This window comes from Lepidochelys olivacea (assembly GCF_965140295.1).
Source record: "Lepidochelys olivacea isolate rLepOli2 genome assembly, chromosome: 16".
Taxonomy (NCBI): domain Eukaryota; kingdom Metazoa; phylum Chordata; order Testudines; family Cheloniidae; genus Lepidochelys; species Lepidochelys olivacea.
Window position 1 is genome coordinate 14785131 of NC_140426.1, and position 21145 is coordinate 14806275.

At 54.4% G+C, this 21145-nt stretch overlaps 1 protein-coding gene across 1 annotated transcript; it reads right to left on the reverse strand.

Moving 5' to 3' along the window:
* Positions 1-4488: 4488 nt before the first annotated feature.
* Positions 4489-20893, reverse strand: CERCAM (cerebral endothelial cell adhesion molecule). The gene is made up of 13 exons (XM_084650533.1): positions 20621-20893; positions 17469-17579; positions 16283-16400; positions 15565-15699; positions 14574-14778; positions 14051-14170; positions 13366-13442; positions 11650-11756; positions 10734-10866; positions 10178-10305; positions 9622-9825; positions 7330-7577; positions 4489-5301 (listed from the first exon to the last, which is right to left on the reverse strand). The coding sequence occupies exons 1-12, from the start codon at positions 20833-20835 to the stop codon at positions 7340-7342; spliced, it is 1791 nt and encodes a 596-aa protein (XP_084506659.1). The 5' UTR covers positions 20836-20893; the 3' UTR covers positions 4489-5301; positions 7330-7339.
* Positions 20894-21145: the final 252 nt, after the last annotated feature.

Genomic DNA, 21145 nt, shown 5'->3' on the forward strand with positions numbered 1-21145 from the left:
CGCGTCGCCGGGGCAACGCGCTGTACATAGCAACGGGGGCGCGGGGCTTAAAGGGCCAGGCGCCCGCGTGGGAGGGGGGGGCAGCCTCTAGCCCCCCCCCGCGGGACCCCGCAGGGCCGCCCGCCTGGGGATCCCTGGGCTGTGCCCTTCGCCCAGCGGGGTCCCCTGGGCTGGGGCACCCCCAAACTGGGGACCCCTGGCCTGGGCCCTCCATCCAGCGGAGTCCCCTGGGCTGGGGCACCCCCAAACTGGGGATTCCTGGCCTGGGCCCTCCATCCAGCGGGGTCCCCTGGGCTGGGCCACCCCCAAACTGGGGACCCCTGGCCTGGGCCCTCCATCCAGTGGGGTCCCCTGGGGTGGGCCACCCCCAAACTGGGGATTCCTGGGCTGGGCCCCCCCCAAACTGGGGACCCCTGGTCTGCACTCCCAGACTTTGCTGCCCTCCATTCCCCCCCCCCAAGGGCACTCCCTGTACTGTGCACCCTCTGACCCTCCTTAAAAATCAAAGAGCTCTTAAAGTGCCCCCTGTGGGTTGCTCCCTGGATCCCCCAGTCTCTGACATTCCCCCCTCCAACATCTTCCCCCCTGGTGAAACCCCTTTAACATGGGAATGAGCATGCAAAAGCCCCCCACCCCCATCATGAATGTTACCCTTTGCGCTAGATTAGAATAGTGCGGAGCTGCAGTGAAGACACCGTCCCCTGCTCAGCTTGGTTTAAAGCAGCAGCTGGGACTTTGGTTATACACGCCAAGGGAAATACCACTGCTATGGATGTAAAAAGGTGGGACAGAGGAAGGCTGGTGCAGTGGTTAAGGCTCCAGTCAAAGTCTTAGATGATGTGGGTTTAAATCCCTGCTCTACCACACGTTCCCCATGTGACCATGGGCAAGGCAGTTAGTGTCTCTTGGCCTCAGTTCCCTCCCTGCAATTGAGGGATAATAGCCCTGCCCTACTTCACAGGGGGCACATGAAGATAAATACATTAAAAGGACTAGGAGGTGCTCAGATGTTCCAGCTTCATATAAATAGCTAAGATAGACAGGGGCTGCTTAGAGAAGTCACACAGGCATGGATGCCTTGGGATATAGCCAAGGATTTGTTCCCTATACAAAATCTAGCATGATTTGGCCACTAAAGTATCATAGAATCATAGAATCATCGAATATCAGGGTTGGAAGGGACCTCAGGAGGTCATCTAGTCCAACCCCCTGCTCAAAGCAGGACTGATCCCCAATTAAATCATCCCAGCCAGGGCTTTGTCAAGCCTGACCTTAAAAACTTCTAAGGAAGGAGATTCCACCACTTCCCTAGGTAACGCATTCCAGTGTTTCACCACCCTCCTAGTGAAAAAGTTTTTCCTAATATCCAACCTAAACCTCCCCCACTGCAACTTGAGACCATTACTCCTTGTTCTGTCATCAGCTACCACTGAGAACAGTCTAGGTCCATCCTCTTTGGAACCCCCTTTCAGGTAGTTGAAAGCAGCTGAAAGAAGTCCATAACTTCTTGTGCCCTTACTGAAGGCCACATGGAGACCAGTTAGGTTGCACCCTGTGATTGCTCTGGGCCCTGGCACAGTCCAAAGTGAGTAAGAACAAATAGTTTTGCATCACTGAACAAGAAACTTTATGGGCCATTTGATGTAACCCAAAGGCCTGGCATTAAATTCTTCTCTCGTTTTCTGGGCAACAAAGCGGGTGCTAGTCAAATGTGGCAGGGTCAGCAGGTGGTAGATTAAAGTGACTAGAGGAACTCTAGTGCCAAGTATATAATGAGAGTGGAGGGGTAGGAATATCACTTCAAAGATCTAACTGGGAAGGAAGGAGATGATTTGACAGAGACACTCCATTTGGGCAGGGGGTGCATTTTCTTACTCCACTGACCTGCTTTGCCAGTCTACCGAGAAGGCAGGTTCTAGGCTTCTATAAACGGAGGTAAGTCTGGGCTCATTTCTAATGGCTAGAAGCAGATCTTCCCCAGTTACCGGGGGAGTGATTGGTTTCTGTACAGGAATGCTCAGGCTGCAGGGTCACTTAGAACAGCTCTTCTGAAGCCAAGAGTCTTACCCTCTGCATCTTGCACCCGGGGTCATTCACACCTGTGCAAAGCAGCTGTGAAATGTCACCTAGTTAGAAGGTTTTAGACTAGCAGCCATGTTAGTCTGTATTCGCAAAAAGAAAAGGAGGGCTTGTGGCACCTTAGAGACTAACCAATTTATTTGAGCATAAGCTTTCGTGAGCATATGCTCAAATAAATTTAGTCTCTAAGGTGCCACAAGTACTCCTTTTCTAGTTAGAAGGGGAGTTTTACACCCAATCTGCTCCCATTTCAGTGACTACACAGGGGAAGACGGGGATGAGCCAGGCCCCGGCTCTGTAACAGCATGGTCAGCATGGGGCAGGCCAGCATGGTCTCCACTCCCTGACAGTGATGCACGGAGAAGGACATTCCACACAGATCTTCACAAGCCAACGTGCACATTCCACAAGGTCTTCACAAGCCCACATGTGAGAATCCCTCCCTGTGCAGCTAAAACTAAGATTCAACCATCCGGAAGGCACAGAATAAGTTCTAGGGTACACATCACTGGGGCAGGCAGAACTCCCTCCTCCCCGGGGTATCTTCAAAGCCCTTGACAGACATTAAACTAATTACCCCGCCCAGTGCTGGAGGAGGGAAGGCTCCCGTCCCTCATTCAACAGCTGAGGACAGTGAGGCACAGACAAGTGCAACATATTGCACAATGTCAGCTTATAGTAGTTCCACATCGTGTGTTTATTTCTTTTTGGGTTTCTTTGTTTAAAGGGTAATTGGTCCATGAACAGTGACCATTCTAAAGATCAGCCCTTAGTGTTAAATTCTGTTGCGCAGTTCTGTACTGGTGCTTGGTGGCAGGGGGGAAACCTTTACTTCTGCTATCAAAGGGTTTCATTTTCCAGTGGGCCCAGAGCTAGTGTGCCTTGAACTAAACCCTTCATTTTCTTCTCAGATCTTTGGATGGCGACACCATTCTGCTGCTTTCGGTGGGGAGCACAAATGGAACTAGTTGATGTGGCATTTTGTCTCTAGGGCTTTGTTTGGGAGTTCTAGTTGTATCTTGTAAGCGGTATGTGTGGAGGGGATGTAGCACTTAGAGAAAGGGACGTGGACAGTCCCTCTTATGTAGAATCTTTATTTCTCAACATCAGATTCATGCTTGCAGGCATTGAGGAGGACTAAGGAAGAATTTAATCTTAAACATTCCTCCTGTGCTCTGGTAAGACTTAATATTTTTCTTAGCCTAGATTTATACACATTCATGGGGAACAGTCAACATGCACCTTCATGTCTCTTCCTCCACAGAAGTGGCAAAGAAACTTCTAAGCAGCCTCTAATTCACCAAGCAATGGAAGGAGGCTTAGTGTGAAATCTCCATACTTGCCCTGTGGCAAACTGGTCACTCCAGAGTCTTTAGATTCCTTGACAGGTACTGGCCTGAACTATCCTTTCCGTAGTGGTCACTGTAGCAGTCAGATGGCATGTAAGGCCCAATCTTATTGCAGCCAGTGTTAAAATCCTCTTATAGTGAAATGTCTTTCCTTGGAGCTCCACAGAGAGGCTATATCCTGACCACACTGCAGTGGTTTGCTCATGTCCCCCTCTTTGAAGAAATGTGGTTTGTAGCACAGCTTCATTTCAAACTTCATCACTAATGGCAACACCTGTCACATGTGTTGCATTGATAGCACCAAGGACTCCTACCCTAGTAATCAGTTGTCATTATGGATTGGAAGTGTGTGTGATCAGTGGTAATCGGACTTCTTTGGCTTCCATTCATTTATTTGTGCTGTTTGTGCTCATGTCCTGTGAGTGATCTGCCCAAGGTCACCTGGCCAGTGGCAAGGCTAGGCAGTGCCTGCCTTTCAGGCACCTGTTTGAGACACAAAGCCAGGCTTCATTTTCTAGCAATAATCAGCGATGGACGCTCCAACGCACGGGGTAGATTCACAGAGCGGAAGGCAGGCAGCACCCTCCCTCCAGACACGGAGAGCCCACACCCAGGGTGCTCTTCCACTCAAATCTTGAGCTTTAGTGTTGTGTGTGCTACAGGTTTCTCACACAGTGACATCCTAGACCGTATCTCATAGATCCTGGATCCCACACTGAGTCCACCCCGCAGAGGGTGCTCCCACTGCGGCCCAGTTCACACATGGATTTGGGGCCACTATAACTAGTCAGTTAAGGGTGTGATTTGTTCTATGCCAGGTACCAATATAACAGGTAAAGGTGTCCTATACTGGTGTAGCTTATTCCCTTTCCCATGTGGCATTCAGAGGTGATCTCTGGGCACTGTCAGTGCATTGCACATGGAGGAAAGGAGGCGATCTGGGCATTGCAGACTATTGTACACATGCTAGTGGCCCAGAGCAGGAGCAAACAAATGCAACACATACTCGAGAACACTAGAGGGGGCTATAGAGAACAAGAAGATAGTGACAAAATATGGGTGAGTTGTCTTAAATAGAGTCCAGTTTAATCCTCCTGATGGCTTGCTTATTTCAGTTAAACCATACTACATGGGAGGGAAAACCCAGCAGACAGCCTGGCATAATGCAGAGAGAACCCTAATCTGCAGGCAGCTGGGGGGGATTTTTGCATTACTTCTGCCCTGTACTGGATTCTCCCCCTACAGCTCTGGAAGTCTGTCTGGGGCATTTCTTAGGCACCCGTCACCTCATGTCTAGATCCCATCCCCTTTTCACCAAGGCACACAGGGTGGTCATCGGCTCCAACTTTGGGTGAAGAAGAGAAAGAATTTTGGTTCCATTGGATTAGAAGGATGAGCTGATCAAATAATCCAAACAAGTATTACAAAAGAATCAACACACACCCTGGGCCCTATGGCCTGGCAGATCTCAGCTGAGTGGGCTCCTGCATCCCTACAGGAATGAGCTCAGCCTGAAAATACTGAGCAAGAAACTCTCTGGAAGGTTACCGAGTCTTGTACATTTCCAAACGCTTCTGTCCTTTCAGGGAGAGGCACCACCAGAGGTGGGGAAGGAGAAGTAGTAGGTTGCAAAGGACTAGACCAAAAGCTCCACCACCTAGCAGAGGTGTCCAGATAGTCAAGCATGGTCCTTGGTGCAACCCCTGCATACAGTCTATTTCAGTGAGCGAAGATTACAGGCCCAGGTTAAACACCCCCCTTTGGTCAAGCAAACACAGCTGCATCTCTCAGTCAGGAACCAGTCAAATCTGCAGGTGGGCAGAGCAGCCCATGGTGTTCCTCCTTTGTCACACTTGAGGAATGGGAAGCACCCCTGAAAAAGGAAGTGAGAGGCCAGTGTTACTGGTGCAAGCAGGGGTTGGTTGCTGTGCCACTGTAGGGAGCTAGGCTCCCTGTGCGGATATGATGCCAGCCTGCAAAACTAAACTGTTTGCTGCCCCAAATGCCCCCCTCCTGGGCACTGAGTTTCCCTGTGTCCCACTGGAAGATTGTCCCACTATTGTTTGCAAGAGGGCCTGGCTGTATTGCTGTGCATCTCAGTGGAGACAGCCAACAAAAGGGACAAGGTGCGAATGGGCCATGCAGACTGCCAGGTTCTACTCTGCCCCCAAAAAGGGTCCCTCGTGGTCGGGACTGAGGTTCAGTGGTGGGGATCTGCATCAGGGAAGTTTGCCCTGTTGTTACGCCTGCAGCATGTGGTCTGAGGATGGAGAGGGGACTTCAGTGTGCAGGGCTGGATCCAGCTCAGAATCCCCAACACACACTCACCGTCTCCAGCCAGCTTAAACCAACATGAGAACCAGAGAGCAAAGGAGGAAAGTTGCCCGCTCTTTGGGACCCAACCCTCCCCAGATGTAGCAGCCCAACGCAGCACATTCAGGCTGGAGTCTCAGCAGTTACTCTGAAGTTCCTGCTCTGTTTGGCTGATTTAAGATTCAGCCAGGGTCACCTAACAAGTCAGTGTGAAAAATAATCTCTTCCATTTCTGTGGTGCCTGCCAGCCCCAACTCTGTGCAGCCACCTCTGGGGAGGAGGGTGCCAGTTGGCTCAGAGCAGAGCAGGGGGAGAAGAGGATACATGCTGGCACGCTAAATCCCAGACCGTCCGCCTGACCCACCAAGGGCTTACCACGGAAATAAGGCACAGTTATTTTTGTTTTCAAACCTTGCCCAGTTCATTTGCTCCCAGCCTGAGGCCTTCAATTCTAGACTCCTGCCCAGAGATCATTTTCCTGCTAGCACTAAAAATGCCAGACAGTGGGACTTTGTCATGGAAATGCTGATGAGGATTAACAATTGCTGGGCTAGGTTTGGGGCAGACAAAGCATAGGGCTGCTCTGCAGTCTGGCATCATGCACTGTCTCATTTTCCAATTACAGTGCAAGCCCTGTGAAATAAACCACGCACCCACCCTCCCTAGCTAGCAGGAAGCAGATTGAGCAGTGAATGTGAAGGGAACCTTTGGGGTGCCAGGAGCAATATATTCTCCCCCTGCCACCTCCACCCGAGGAGTTCAAAGCACTTTACAAACAATAGCTAAACATGGCCTCTCCCCCACTCTGGGAAGTAGAGGAACATCACCCCCATCTTACACATAGCGGTAAAGTGACTCGCCCACAGTCACGCAGAAAATCAGTGGCAGTCAGGAATAGAACCCAGGAATCCAGACCCACAGTCCCCTCTGCTAGCCCATAGACAACACTGCCTCCCAAATGGACACAGCTTGTTCTGACATGACCTTCCACGGTTCAGCTTTGTATCTCCCATCCCAAGTCCTCAACCCTTGGGATGTAGAATAGGCAGCGTCTTGCTAATTCATACCCAACATCGCAGCTGGTCACATATCAGAACCCTGGGGAAGGATGGGCATTAGCCTCCTGGATACTCCTGCATACCATCTCAGGAGAGCACCTGGTACTGAGGGGAGCAGTGGGACATCACAGCTACTCCCCCAATGACAGCTCAAACAAGCTGAAGTCTTGTAATCAAAGCACAGCCTGGGAGTCAGGAATGCTGGGTTCTGTTCACCTGCCACTGACTTACTGCCCAGTTGTGGGCAAATCCAGTTCAGTGCTTTGGTTTCCTCATTTGTAAGATGATACTGACCTATCCCAGAGGAAGGGGATTGGGACACTAATTCCCGGGTGTCCACCAGGTGCTTTGAGATCAGCAGGGAAAGAAGGTGGGGAAGGGGAAAGTTGCTATTGGACACTGAAGCTGAAAGGGAGATTTCAGACATGTTTGTAGGGCAGCATTTCCTGGCAGCCAACTTCCATCCGCACAAACACGTGACTCTGGAGGTTTACACACGTGTTCTGCAGCTGTTCCCGGGCCTGGCTTACCAGCCCGATGCTAGAGCTCATCCCGGGAGGTCGAGTGGAAGGAATGGCCAGCGTTGCTTCGGGAACCCTTCAGTGTTTTCTGAGAGCCGCTCCAGTCCGTCTTCTTGGAGTCGTCATCCCAGATGGTGGACGTCTCCGTGTCGCTGAGCCACTTGGAGTCCCCAGTGTAGTGAGTGGGGTAAACCAGCAGGGGGTGCACCGAATACACCAGCAGGTCCCGGTTAGCAAAATGCTGCTTGTAATCCTTGCTAGAAAAGGGAGAGTGGAAAAATCAGTGACGCTGGGTAGGAAGGAACGCAAATGGGGGTGGAGAACAAAATCTGCACCCCTAGGGGGATGCCAGGGTGTGCCTGCAGCCCCATCCCTCTAACGCTGTGTTCCTGGGCCTCGGACACCAAAGAGGTGGGACACAGCACCTGGATGGATCATCCAGAGCATTTCCTGCAGGGTATGGGAGCCAAGAACTCCAGGCAGGCTCCTAGTTCAGCGAGAGTCTGCAGGTGAGAGGAGGCCACCCATCCCCCGGCCCTGCTGGAGCAACTCAAACAGCAGCCAACGCACTTTGTTTGGCTCAGGCCGGCTGCCTAGAAACATGTTCCTCAACATCCACTGCAGAGCTAGTCTGTTCCCAGGCTCCTCATTGAACTACAGCAAACAAGGAATCCCACGATGAGCTCACCCTGCAGGCTGCCAGGTCTGCTGGACTCCAAGAGGGGCAGGAATGGGACACTGGGCCAAGGCAGCCAGCAGCCTCCTTGTAGGGCTGATACCTCCTCTCTACTTGGAAGGCTCCCAGCAAACCCCCCCACCCCTCCGCTCAACATCCTGAATCCCAGCACACGGTTCCTGACAGCCCTTAGGGTCACTCTGAACTGATCCATGGTGCCCCCTGCTACACCCAGGGACGATTCCTGTCACATCCACCTTCACTGCTTGCCCAAGCCCTGCCTTGTGCCACTCAGATCGAACTGGGGTCTCCGGCAGAGCAGGGCGCTCCACCGGTCCCAGTTAGGCCACAGGCTGGCCCAGAGCCAGCCAGCCTGTGCTGATGTTATTCTAGCTAGCCTGGGTCTTGGAATGGTTCCTGGTTCACACCCAGGCTTTAGTCTGTCCACCTTCCTCCTCCACCCCTTCCTTTACTCTTTTAATCCCTCTGTTTTTCCATCTCTCTCTCAACCCTTTCCATCCCCCCACACTTCTTCCCCCAGCCCCCCACCAGAGGTCTGCAGGAGGGGCAGGAAGTCAGCATTGGGAAACCAGGACTCCCAGCCATTGCAACAGTCTGCCTGGAATCTGAGAGCACCTAAGACAGCTGCAGAGGATGCAAGCCACATGGCCATCCTGGAGTGGCTGGGAGACGTCTGGGAGGGCGGGGGGGTTATGGCCGAGTATCCGTGGGGCTGCACGGGGGACACAGTGCAGAGTGGGGAGTCAGTGACCTTGTCCACATGCTGTATTTAGAGCCTGGTGTCTGTGCAAAGGGACTCTGTGATCCCCAGATGAGCATCCACGTACGCCCTCAGACATGCATGAACAGACTCCTTGGCTGTGAAAACTGCACTCTCAGGGTTTTCAGTGATCTTTGTTCTCCCGCCTCACACTCCATGTGGGATTTCACTGCTGCTGAACAGTGTCGGGTCAAGAGCCCTGGAGCCCTCTGCCTACCATGGAACACGGGCAGCGGTAGAGCAAGTGGCCCCTAGGCTGGCCTCAGCCCTGACCTGCGGGGGATGATCCATGGATGTCAGGGGGAGCGGAGTCTCCATGGCCCAGTCAGTCAGGAAGGGGCTGTGGGGGGGGAGGAGCTCAGCCATGATGGTCAGACATGGGGATGTGGCTGATCCACTAGAAATGGAGCTGAAATCCTCCAAATGCATTTCACACCAGCCCTTGCTCGGCCAGCAACGACTCTGTTCTCTCAGTGCTGCACTCCCCTCCCCCACAGCTCACTGACGACCGTTTTCCACAGACCAGAGCGCAGGGACGGCTGAGGGGAATGAGCTCATGGTAACAAGATGTTTTATTTCAGCACACAAATAACGCTGGGGGGCGGAGACACACACGCTTGTTTCTTCACTTACACGGCCAAGCTGCTAACGGAGTCTGGGCTGCAAACGGGTGTCACACCTGACTGGGTAGGAAAACAGAACCAAAACCCCTTCCTGGGGGCAGGGGGGAGGGAGAGGGGTTGTGCATGGACTGGAGACCCCCAGCACTGGGCTCTGCCCCTTCTCAGCCAGCACTGTGCCAGTCCCACCCCGGGATGGAGCAGCAGCCGGAGTCTATCCTTACTTTGGGTGCCTGTCATACATGATGGGCAGGAACTCGTCCACCGGCAGCATTTTGGACAGGGGTTCGGCCGCGATCAGCTTCTGGGCCCCGCGCTGGGAGATGATGTAGGCCAGGGTCCAGTAGGAATATTCAGCCACCACCAGGTTCCGCACGTCCTCCACCGGCTCCTCGTCCTCCGAGTTCACCTGCTTCCTGCCCAGGTAGCTGCGAAGGCAAAAGCAGCCCATCAGCTAAGGGAAGGAGCCAGGCCCGCAGCAATCCCAGGCAGCAGACACGCTGCAGGGGACTGGATGGCTCGAGGGGCTGGGAATGGGATAGAGACTTGTCTCCAGGCGACTGGCTCCAATCAGCCATTGGGGCGGAAAACAACGGTGCTCGGGGCTTTCGCTATCTGAAAACAGTAGCCAGCGTCAGAGGGCACTAACCCATGGGGAAGCAGGGGAGGGGTCCCCAGACCAAGGCAGGATTCAACCAGTGACAGCACCAGAAGGCAAGCTCGGGATGGGGCCAGCCCCGTCCCTTCCCCCTCCCCTGCCCCTCACTCAGTCCAACGTACATCAGGTCCCAGTCCAGCTGTGCCCACTCCAGCTCCTCCATCAGCCGCGTCAGCCGCACCTTGAAATAGGCCTCGAAGCGCACGTCATCCTCAAACACCACCGACTTCTCCAGCCCCCGTGCCACGATCTGCGGGGAGAGTCCGAGTGGCTGCTGTTAGAGGCCCTACTGCTCCCTCCTGGACCCCCTTCCCCAGGATAGCGGCACCAGTCTGGACCGGGGTTTGTTGTGAAGAACGGCCTCACAGAACAGAGGAGTGGGGCAGGGGAGACACCCCCATCCAGGGGCTGCTGCCAAGGTCACCGTGCCAGCCAGGAAGGTTGCTTGACGTGCTCCAGCAGGTAGGGCGCTGGACAGGGACTCAGGAGGGTCCCAGCTCCAACAATGGTGACCTTGGGCAAGTTGTTTCCCTTCCCTGCTTTGTCCGTTTAGACTGTAAGCTCTTTGGGGCAGGGTCTGTCTCTCACTCTGAACAATGCCCAGTGCCACGGGCCCCCTCGGTGTTAATGTAATCTCCCCCTTCCCGTTTATTTTCTTCCTTTGCCTCAGGTCTTTACCTCTTTCCAGATGTAATAATGGCTGAGGAAGCAACCAACCTCCCCCTTGGTGAGCGTCCTGCCAGAGAACGGGTCATAATATCCTGGGAGCAGATCCACACCCAGGATCTTAATGTCACTGCTGTTCAGGGCACTGGAGGGTGAGAGGCTGTGGTTAGAGAAGTGCTGCGCTGGAGAACAGGCTGTAGGGAACAATCCTGCACTGGCCAGGGGGATAGATGAGGTGGGCATGATAGATCCTCCCCATCTCTAACTCCCACTATTCTGCACCAGTCAGATCTAGTCACTTCCACTGCCCAGCACCACCCCCCTGAGGGGAGCTCTCCCACCAAGATGGGCTAGTTCCAATCTGGGGCAGGTTATTCCCTGCTTTGGGCCACTGACACTTCCTCCAACAGGGGAGTCCCTAGTGAAGGTGAGCCCTCCCCACCCCATAAGCACCTCACAGGAGGGGCCTGGCTACACCTGGTGGAGGTGGGGCTCTCCAGCCCGGCTACCTGTGGCAAGGTGCGGAGGATGCAGAGGATTTGGTGGGCTGAGCAGTGAGAAGATGGCAGGCTGAGCTTGTGTGACACTGACAGCCAGGGGCTCATGTGTAACTTTGGCTGCTGACTCTTCTTACCATGCCTGACATCTGCCTTTTGATTCCCTTGCTCAGGAGACAATCCAGCTGAGAATACACAGTGTGGTTCCGTCTCTCCACCACCAACTAGCAGAATTTCCCCTCCCCGTTCGATGTGCGGTGTCATAACGCATCCCCGACCCCAACCCAAAGCAGCAGCAAGAGCACTGAGCTTCAGCAGCAAGAAACCTGCCTGCGCCCAGCATCCAAAACCCTTCCCCCGCCATCCCCCATGAGGTACTGGCATCCCACCTGAGCTGTTGCAAAGCACGGTAAAGAGCACAGAGCACTCACCTCCCATCCACAGCATCCACCACCAGGGGGTCTATCTCCAGCTCATACAGAGAACTCAGCATCCGCTGGCGCCGGTCTGGCCTCCGCATCAGGTTAATCAGGAAAATCTAAAGAAGAATCAAATATTAAAGGGGACAGGATTAAAATTCAGAATGATTTGGACAAACTGGAGAAATGGTCTGAAGTCAATGGGATGAAATTCAATAAGAACAAATTCAAAGTACTCCACTCAGCAAGAAAAACCAGGTTTCAGAGTAGCAGCCGTGTTAGTCTGTATTCGCAAAAAGAAAAGGAGGACTTGTGGCACCTTAGAGAAAAACCAGTTGCACACATACAAAATGGGAAAAGACTGCTTAGGAAGGAGTACTGCAGAAAGGGATCTGGGGATCATAGTAGACAAGCTAAATATGAGTCAGTGTAACGCTGTTGCAAAAAAAGCAAACATCCTTCTGCAATGTATTAGCAGGAGTGTTGAAAGCAAGACATGAGAAGTAATTCTTCCACCTACTCTGCGCTGATTAGGCCCCAGCTAGAGTACTGTGTCCAGTTCTGGGTGCCACATTTCAGGAAAGATGTGGCCAAAGCAGAGAAAGTCCAGAGAAGAGCAACAAAAATGATTAAAGGTCTAGAAAACATGAGCTATGAGGGAAGATTGAAAAAAATTGGGTTTGTTTAGTCTGGAGAAGAGAAGACAGAGGGGACATGGTAACAGTTTTCAAGTACATAAAAGGTTGTTACAAGAAGAAGGGAGAAAAATCGTTCTCCTTAACCTCTGAGTATAGGATGAGAATCAATGGATTTAAATTGCAACAAGGGTGGGTTAGGTTGGACATTAGGGAAAAACTTCCTAACTGTCAGGGTGGTTAGGCACTGGAATAAATTGCGTAGGGAGGTTGTGGAACCTCCATCACTGGGGACTTTTAAGAGCAGGTTAGACACACACCTGTCAGGGATGGTCTAGACAATACTTAGTCCTGCCATGAGTGCAGGGGACTAGACTAGATGACCTCTCGAGTTCCCTTCCAGTCTTATGATTCCAGCCTGGGAAAGATCGGGCTAGAGACTCAGGAAAGGGGCAGGGTCTCACGCTCACCAAGGAGAGCTGCCAAGAGAAGGGGACACAGTCTATATGGGGTTCCTCCATCCAGCAGTGGGCAGGCCATTGTGCCTGAAGGGAATGGGATACCCTGGGACACAGAGGACTGACAAAGCTCTATCCCAGCTGGGCACATGGAGGGGAACAAGCTCTGCTCCATGGCAATGAGTGTGATGAAGGAAGGGCCCTAGCAGCTCTCTCCTCTTTGAAGCAATAGCAGAATCTTTCCCCAAGATGGGAGCTCAGGGGGGTCTCTGCTCATGAGACACGGCTCCTGCCAGACCTCCCTCTCCAGCCAGCCATCCTCTCCCATGAGCCAGCTCTGCACTGGGCCCCAAAGTGCTGTTCCCTGGTATCCCAGCATGGGGGTTTAAATGGTGCAGCCACAGGCTACCAGACAAGGGATATAGGTTGAAGAGTGTCCTTCACGCAGCAGGGGTTATGCAGGCAGCCTGCTTAGCCAAGCGGGGGGATTTCACCTCACTCTGCAGCATCTCCGCTGGCCAGCCCAGCAGGAGCAGGCTCCAGAGGGTGGGGAGGTGGAGGGACAATAGGTGCCATGAGGAAGCTGTGTTGGGCAGGGAGGGGAAACATGCTCTCACTTCCGGCCAGGTGCTCACCTCATCAAAGCCCATTTTACCGAGGTGCTTGGGGCTGAGGGAAACGTGCTCAGAGGGGTACATCGGGGGGCCGTCCACTGCAAGAGACAGAGCACTTGGCTAAGATGGAGTCACTGTGCCCACAGCCCTCACTCCAAGGGCCTAGACAGAAGCAAACACCCTCAGCTGCGTCACTGCCTCACCGAATACAGCTGGGCGTGTGGGCTGGGAGCTTCCTCCCCATCCCCAGGATTTGCTTCAGGATGATAGGCCAGCCCCAGCCCACACTGACAGCTCAGAAGGCTCAAGTGCTCTGAGCCCGCCAGAATGGTACAGGCTGCCTCCCCACACACACCCTGCCACAGCACCTCATGGCTGAGCTGGGGTCTTCCCCTTTCCATGGCCCGTTCAATCCTTAGGCTTTGCTGCTGTGACTCCCAGCAAGAAAGCCAGCGAGCCCCCTTATGGCGCGGACCCCGACCCGAGACCCAGCATACTTCCCTCACGTCAGCTAAGGGCGTTTGCCAAAGAGGGACCGGAAACGCTTACGCTTTGTCTGTCAACTCCTCAGACAAATAGTGTAAGTGGGTGAAACTCCACTGACTTCAGGGGAGCTGCATCTGCTGATCTGCACCCCAGGGCTAGGACCCCAGCCTGAAGCTCCCTGTCATTCCCCCAGTGCCGGCGGCTGGGGCTGAGCCCTTACCCATGGCTTCCAGGATGAGGTGCACGAAGTTGATGTGTTCGTCCTCTAGCATCTGATGGGACTTCACCGGGACATTGATGTAACCAAACCGCTCCTGGTTACACACGTAGATCTGGACTCCTGCAAGGCAGCGGCAGCCAGAGTAACCCCAGGCCGCCAGCCCCTGCTCCCAACCCCTTCGCTGAGAGCTCTGCACACCAGCCTTCCCCATGTTGTTCCATCCCAAAGCACAAGCCCTCGGCTCTTCCTAATGTGCCAACCAGCTCCCCCCTCCACCTGCCACCCTGCCTTGGGCAAAGAGGCTGTTTAGGGCCAGCACGGGGCAAGAGACAGCTCCTCAGGAAATGCATTGCTCTTTTACGTCCTTCAGTTCCACATCTACGTGGGGATGGATTCAGATTTCACAGTCCTCTGGCCTCGATCCCCAGACATGGGATGCCTTGAGGAGCTCCTTTCTGGGGGACCGAGTACAGCTCACTCCACGTGTCCCTCTCCCACTCTGCCCCTTCCCTCTGGCCCTCACCCGCGGCTTGGCAGGAGTAGGCGAAGACAATGATGTCGTCAAAGGGCCAGGTGTAGTTGGGGTGGGGTGGGTGGAAGGCGAGCTCGGAGGTCCCCTCTCTTCGCAGATCAAGCAGGAAGGTGGCGTACACCATGGGGACGGCGAAGCAGCCCATGAGCTGGCGGTTCTTGGTGGGGAAATAGTCTGCCGTCCTGCGGTAGTAACCCTGGGAAATACAGGGGTGAGGTAATTCCCACTGACGGGAACCAGGAGGAGCCAAAGCAGTGCATCTCCCCCACCCACCACGAGCAGGCAGGGCTCCAGCATGGAGAGCTCCCTCACAGCCATGCCCTGACAGCATCAGGCCGGGCTCCATGCCACTCTCAGACACTTCAGAGTTTCCCCTCCATCCTCATCATCCAGCCTCTGCCCCAAGGAGAGACACTACACTGTGGGGGATATTTTCCTCCCTGGCGAATCCCAGCACCCAGCAGATCACACATGTCCAGCTGAACGCAGACAGGTGGGGCTTCTAGGTTTCCTCCCAAGTCTTAAACGGGGCTTGCAGCAGAGCCCAGTCCGCATACAGCAGAGAGGGGGCGACATTAGAGCCCACTCGGGTTTTAGGAGACAGCAGAGCTCACATGAAGGAAGGGTGATGGGCAGGTTGGCACCAGTGGAATTTCTCGGAGGAAGCTGCAGCCCAAACTGACTGGGTGACTTAGCTACGAGACCTTAGGAGCGACTCTGGGCTGGCAGGGGTGCCCAGAAGGGCAGAGGTCGTGCTTCAAGGAAGGTTCCTCATGCAGGAACCTTACAGTTAGGCCCCTGGGCTGGAGAGGTTTTCTGGCTGTGATTAAGGGAGTTTTCCCATACCCACCCCAGGTCCATCAGGAACTGCAGAACAAGGGTAACACACCCCACTGCTTGGCAGCAGCTCCCAGGCTGAGTGACAGCCAACAGGACATCCTCCAGCACAGGGGATTCCCCCTGCCCACCCCAGGCAGCTTACCTGAGGGGTTATCCCACACCAGAAGTTGGAGTAATAGGTCTGGGAGTCCAGCATGGGGGCGATCACCGACTTGTCCTGCGAGATCAGGAACGTCAGGGTCTGATTGTTGGTCAGGATGCTGTCTGTATCGGTGAGCTAGCGGTAGAAACACAGCCCGCTCAGCGGGAGCAATACGCTGGACGCGAGGCTGCCGCTGCTCATCACAACACGTCTAAGTAGGTGAGCTAGTAGGGAGAGCGCCTGCCCAGCAACGGCCAGCCCGGGGCAGGCACGGCTCCATGCCACTCTGGGAAGCGCCAGGGTTCTCCTGCACTCTCCATCTCCAGCCACTCAGCCAGGGCGAGAAACCCTTGGAGGATACTTTCCTAGCAGGGGGCTCTCTCAGACAGCCCTGGACGTTATCTGTGGGCGATGGCCCTGGAGCATCCACCACAAAACAGAGAGGAACCAGGGCCATAAAGCTTAAATTAGGAAGATGACAGGCTTCCACAGTGGGGCCATTTCAGAGTAGGCTGCATACACCCCCGGAGAATCTGCCACAAGGAACTATCCTGCTCTGGGCCCCTGTGGGTGGGCAGAGTGACGCAACGGAACTTTCCCATCTCCGCTTTCAGTGCATCTGAAAGCTGGTCATGTTCCCCGAGGTTGGGCCTTGCAGGAGGGCTGAAACCCTTCCTGTGCTAAAGGAGGGAAGCAGGCCCAGTTAGAGTTCTCTTACCAGGAGATAATCAGCCCCCTCGGCCCGGGCAAAGCTCAGAGCTTCCTGCTTGAGCTTCATGACATGTTCATAGCGTTCGTCTGTCCAGTGCTTGGGGCCAAGTTCATCGGGGTAAGAGCTGCATCAGGCAAACAAAGAGTTAATAACCTGTCCTTGGCTGTGAACTTACAAACTCACTGGTCCTGCGCGCCTGACAGCTGAGTAGCTTGGACAGGGCAGGATCAGCTCAGTCCTGACTAAGGGCTCATCTTGACTGGGTTTGCTTAGCATGGAGTCCCACTGGGGCAGCAGGGGGAGGGATCCCTCAGTGAGGAGCCATTCAGCTTGCACTGCCCTATGTCTGTCCAGCCTGTTCATCCCACAAGCAGCCCAAGCACGTGTGGTGCGGATCAGTGCTGCCTGAACAGCCCCATGCTGGGAGGGAAGAAACATGAAACTGATTCACTAACGCAGGCTCAGGATTGGGTCAGGCCACAGTCAGCTACCCCGGCACACACATTCCCAGCGAGGAGACTGTATGGAAACAGACTCTCCCTGTCTCCCATCTGTGCGCAGGGCCTCTCGCTCCATCTGTGCATGGGGGCCTCTCGCTCCTGGAGGATCTCTCTGTGCAGTCAGCTCCAGACAGGCAAGAGCAGGACAAGACTGGAGAGAACCGAACTGGGCATGGCAGGTTTGGGTGGATCAGAACAGGATGGGCACAGACAGCAGCCGACCTGCCATGCAGTAGGCAGACCACCACAATGAAAATGGGTAGGTAACCTCAGACGCCTTCTTCAGGGTGCCACCAAAGGGCTGACAGCAGTGAAGGTGCTGGGAGAAAGCCATCCCCATTCCACCTGGAGGAGAATATCCAGGCATCCTGTCCTAAACTGGATCAGAATCACCACAGGTTAGAAGAGGATGCTAGACCCACTTCCATGCAAATACTTTTATGCCCCAAATTCAGAGCGGCAAACCACAAAGCTGCATGTAAGAAAAATGCAATGATGGGGTCTGGCAGGCTGAGTGCAGGGACAGGAGCCAGAAACTTCTGGTTCTGTTCCATCTCCAACTAACTCTCTTGTAGCCTTGGGCAAATCACTCAGCCCCTTTGTGCTTAGGTTTCTCTATACATGAAATGGACAAAACACTCTCTGGTAGGACGCATTGCTACAGCAAGGCCTCAGGTGATCTTACACCTTACCTGGGCTCCTCCACTGACTTCCACTCAATGTAGTGATAGTGTTTTTCCATGGCCGTAAGCCATTCCCACAGGATCTTGGTCGTGTTGTCGATATTGTGGTCCGTTGCACACCTGAAAAATCAGAACGCAGAGGAGACATTAGCTCTCCCCCTTCTCCCAGCCCCGTTTCCTTCAGCACGTGCCTTCCAGTCTCCAGCCCCAAACCCAGCAACACAATCCTATGAAGCTGAAATGGAAACCACAGTAGCAGCTCTCAGGGAGATCCCACTCCCCAAATGCCTCCTGACCTCCAAAGCCCACATATCTGGACATCAGCGGAGAGCTACTGTACAAACAAGGATGCCAGGGAGTTGAGAAGACTCATGACCCCAGAGGGGCACAGGGTGCATGAATGAAGAAGTTGAGGGTCTCAAGCACAGGGCTGGCCTTACGGGCAGAACTGGGGAAGAAGCCTCTGACAGTGCATAGGAGCTACCAGACTGGATCAGACCAATGGTCTATCTCAGTGGTTCTCAATCAGGGGTATATGCACCCTTGTGGGTATGCAGAGGTCTTTCAGGGGGTATGTCAACTCATCTAAATTGTTGTTCTCAACCTGGGGGTCATGAGCCTCAGGGGGAGTCACAAGTGCAGGGCCGGTATTAGGGGAAGCAGGGGAAGTTTCTTCCTAACCCCATCAGAGTGTAGTTGATTCATGCCCTGCAGCATGAGGGTTTAAATCCAATTTTTAAATTTCATCTGATATACGTGGATAAGAACATAAGAACGGCCAGACTGGGTCAGATCAAAGGTCCATCTAGCTCAGTATCCTGTCTGCTGACAATGGCCAATGCCAGGTGCCCCAAAGGGAATGAACAGAACAGGGAATCACCAAGTGGTCCATCCCATCACCCATTCCCAGCTTGGATGTTCTTATCCATAGAAAAGCAGGTTCTTCCCAAAGGGCTCTCAGCTGAGTGGGAGAATTCCATGGAACTGGCTAGGATCACCACCTGTATTCATGGGCAGCGGCAACATGAGACTGACTGGGACTGCGGAATATTAAGGGGCAGGGCTCCGCCTAACAGCATGCCAACAATGCTCTGCAAAGGAATTTTGAATGTGAAACTGGTTCCCTGCTTTCCTTTGTCATAAATATACCAGAGCCACTTGTCCAAAAACACCCTGTTTCTGCATGGAGTGTTGTCTAATGGCTAGTGCAGGGAGGTAAGGATCAGAACTCCTGGGTTCTAATCCCAGCTCTGCAGACAAGTCATTTACCCTCTGCGTGCCTCAGTCTCCCCACCTGTCAAACGGGAATTTTGCCACCTCTGTAAGCGCAAGGCAATAGATTGATTTACCAGTTTTCTAATATGGACCAGATGGGTCAAATTCATCACCGGTGTAACTGTATGGGCCTCAGGAATAAATTTAGCCCAGGATGTTCCTATCCAGGCATAGATGAGCTTAAACCCCCTTGTGAACTCTGCTTTCACCCTGGAGCCACGGTGATCCCTTTAAAAGGAGACACACGAGCAACCCTGGCACAAACACTGGCTGCTGCGCTATAAATATCTCCCGGGTATGCTGGCACCAGCAAAGACAGCAAGCAGGAATCTTTTGGAGAATTAACATGTAATTTTAAGCACTCTGCTATTGGGAAAGGGAACGTGAAGGGATAATTCCTTCCAAACTGCAGACTCCCTGACTAGCACTAAAGAGGCACACACACTGCCCTGCCTGGGCCAGGGCAGCCACCAAACACAAAGGCTCATTTGTCTTCAGACCAGGCTCTTCCCAACTTGTAATTAGCCGTTCTCCTCCTTTACTTTTTCCCCGTTGCTCTGTGCAGGGCTGGGGGATGCACACACTGCCTACGGCCGCCTTTCCCAGCTTTGTTTTCAGCCCCGCCTTAGTGCCATGCTCACAATAACACCCCTAGGACGTGGCCTGGATTCAGTGGGGAGGCCTGTTCCAACCGAGATGGGGGAAAGCGACGAATGTCATGTATCGTGGCCTAGCACAGGTTGGGGCTGGACAAGCAGGGCATAGACGTAATGTAAGTCAGCAGGGCAGGGCAGAGCGGAGCAGACCAGCCAATTACTCACCATCCCCCTCCCGCTCTTCTCACCCATGCTGCTCTCCTCTAGCCTTTCCTCTCACATACTTTCTGGTGCAAGTGAAACAGTGAGAAATTAAAAAAAAAAAAAAGCTTTTTGGAAATGCCAGCCTCAGGCCCTGCCAGCAACGCCGGGCAGAGAGGAGTCTTTGCCCCCATGGTCCCGATCACAGCTAAAGGACAACGCTCCCCTCCACCCCCACCCAATGTCTGACACTGCACAAGGACGGAGACCCCATTCATCGAGATCCGAGCACAAGGCAGTGACTTGTAAAGGGCGACCTCAGCTCCCCCAGGACCAATGTGCTTGCACCCACTCTGCAGCACCTCCTACTGGGAAAGACTGGGACTGGAGTCTCCTCTCACCCCCTCTGTTATTCTGTGCTGGGAATTCCAAACACACGAGTCAAACCACAGGGAAAACCGTAAGTCTCGGAGATGGAAAAAGGTAAGGAGAGACGTCTCGCCCAGCTCCCGCTGCAGCCTGGATTGCTGGCTAGCAGACTCCTCATCTGGATCTCTAGCAGGGCATGTCTGCTGCCAACAGACGTGCACATATGGTAAAGATGCTCTTTACCATGATTAGACTCCGGAGGTAATAGTTCCGACAAGCTCATGTGAGAGGCTGTCAGACACGTCTGCGGGGGCTGCGAGGGGCAGTGCGAGCAGATGGGATGCGGTGCCCAGCTGCAGACACCCGTATCTCACAGTATGCACAGGAGGGTGAGGGGGCTTTTAACTTCCAAGCGCAGGGGGAGAACATCCCCCTCGGGTAGTATGGAAGAGTGTCCTGCCCCACTGCCCAGCGTCCCTTTACATCGGGGAGGGAGGGGTTCCCCCATCTGGCAGTGCCCTTGACTAAGAGGACAGCCACGAGATGGCACCCATCCTGCACAGGCATATCCCCCTCCACCCCCTGTCCCGGCTGCCCCCTGCAGCACCAGGATGCCCTTCCTCGCCCTGGCACTAACCCCTTTAGGGTCTGGGGGGGGCACCCCCGGAATCTTGCCCTCCCCGGGGAGGCCCGGCGCCCCCTGAGCCGAGCAGCCCTTACCAGATAGAGATGCGCTCCTTGGGGTAGTCCAGGCGCTCCAAGGCCCCCAGGTAATGGGGCAGCGAGTGCTCCGAGTTGCGGGCCAGGATGGCGATCACCACGGTGGGCAGCTCCTGCTGCTGCCCGGCTGGGCTCCCCCCTTCCCCCTCCAGCCCGGGGCAGCCCCTCAGCAGCAGGAGCAGGGCGCAGCGCAGCAGAGCAGCGTGGGGGCGCATGTCCGGAGGCAGCGGCTGCAACAGTGGGGAGCGGCAGGGGAGCGGGGCTGGGAGCGGGGCGGAGAAGGGGGCGGGGGGAGAGAGGGGCCGGGCTGGGAATCAGCGACGGGAGGGCGGGGAGGGGAGAGGGGGATGCCCACAGTGGGGAAGGGACGGTGCCTGGTAGCTCTGGGGCTCTGCCCTGCAGATCAAATCCTGGTGCCACCCAGCTCACCTCCAGAATTGCCCCCCCTTGCTCAGGGCGTGCTCCACCCCACCCCCCTTGCTCAGGGCGTGCACCCCTGTGCTGGCGCTTCGTGCTCCAGCTGGG

Coding starts and splice junctions, on each gene's coding strand:
- CERCAM (XM_084650533.1), bottom strand. CDS start 20,835: ATGCGCCCCCACGCTGCTCTGCTGCGCTGCGCCCTGCTCCTGCTGCTG. Junction 10,306..10,733: donor ATTATTACATCTGGAAAGAG/GTAAAGACCTGA, acceptor CTCTCCCCGCAG/ATCGTGGCACGGGGGCTGGA. Junction 9,826..10,177: donor CAGCTGGACTGGGACCTGAT/GTACGTTGGACT, acceptor TTGCCTTCGCAG/CTACCTGGGCAGGAAGCAGG.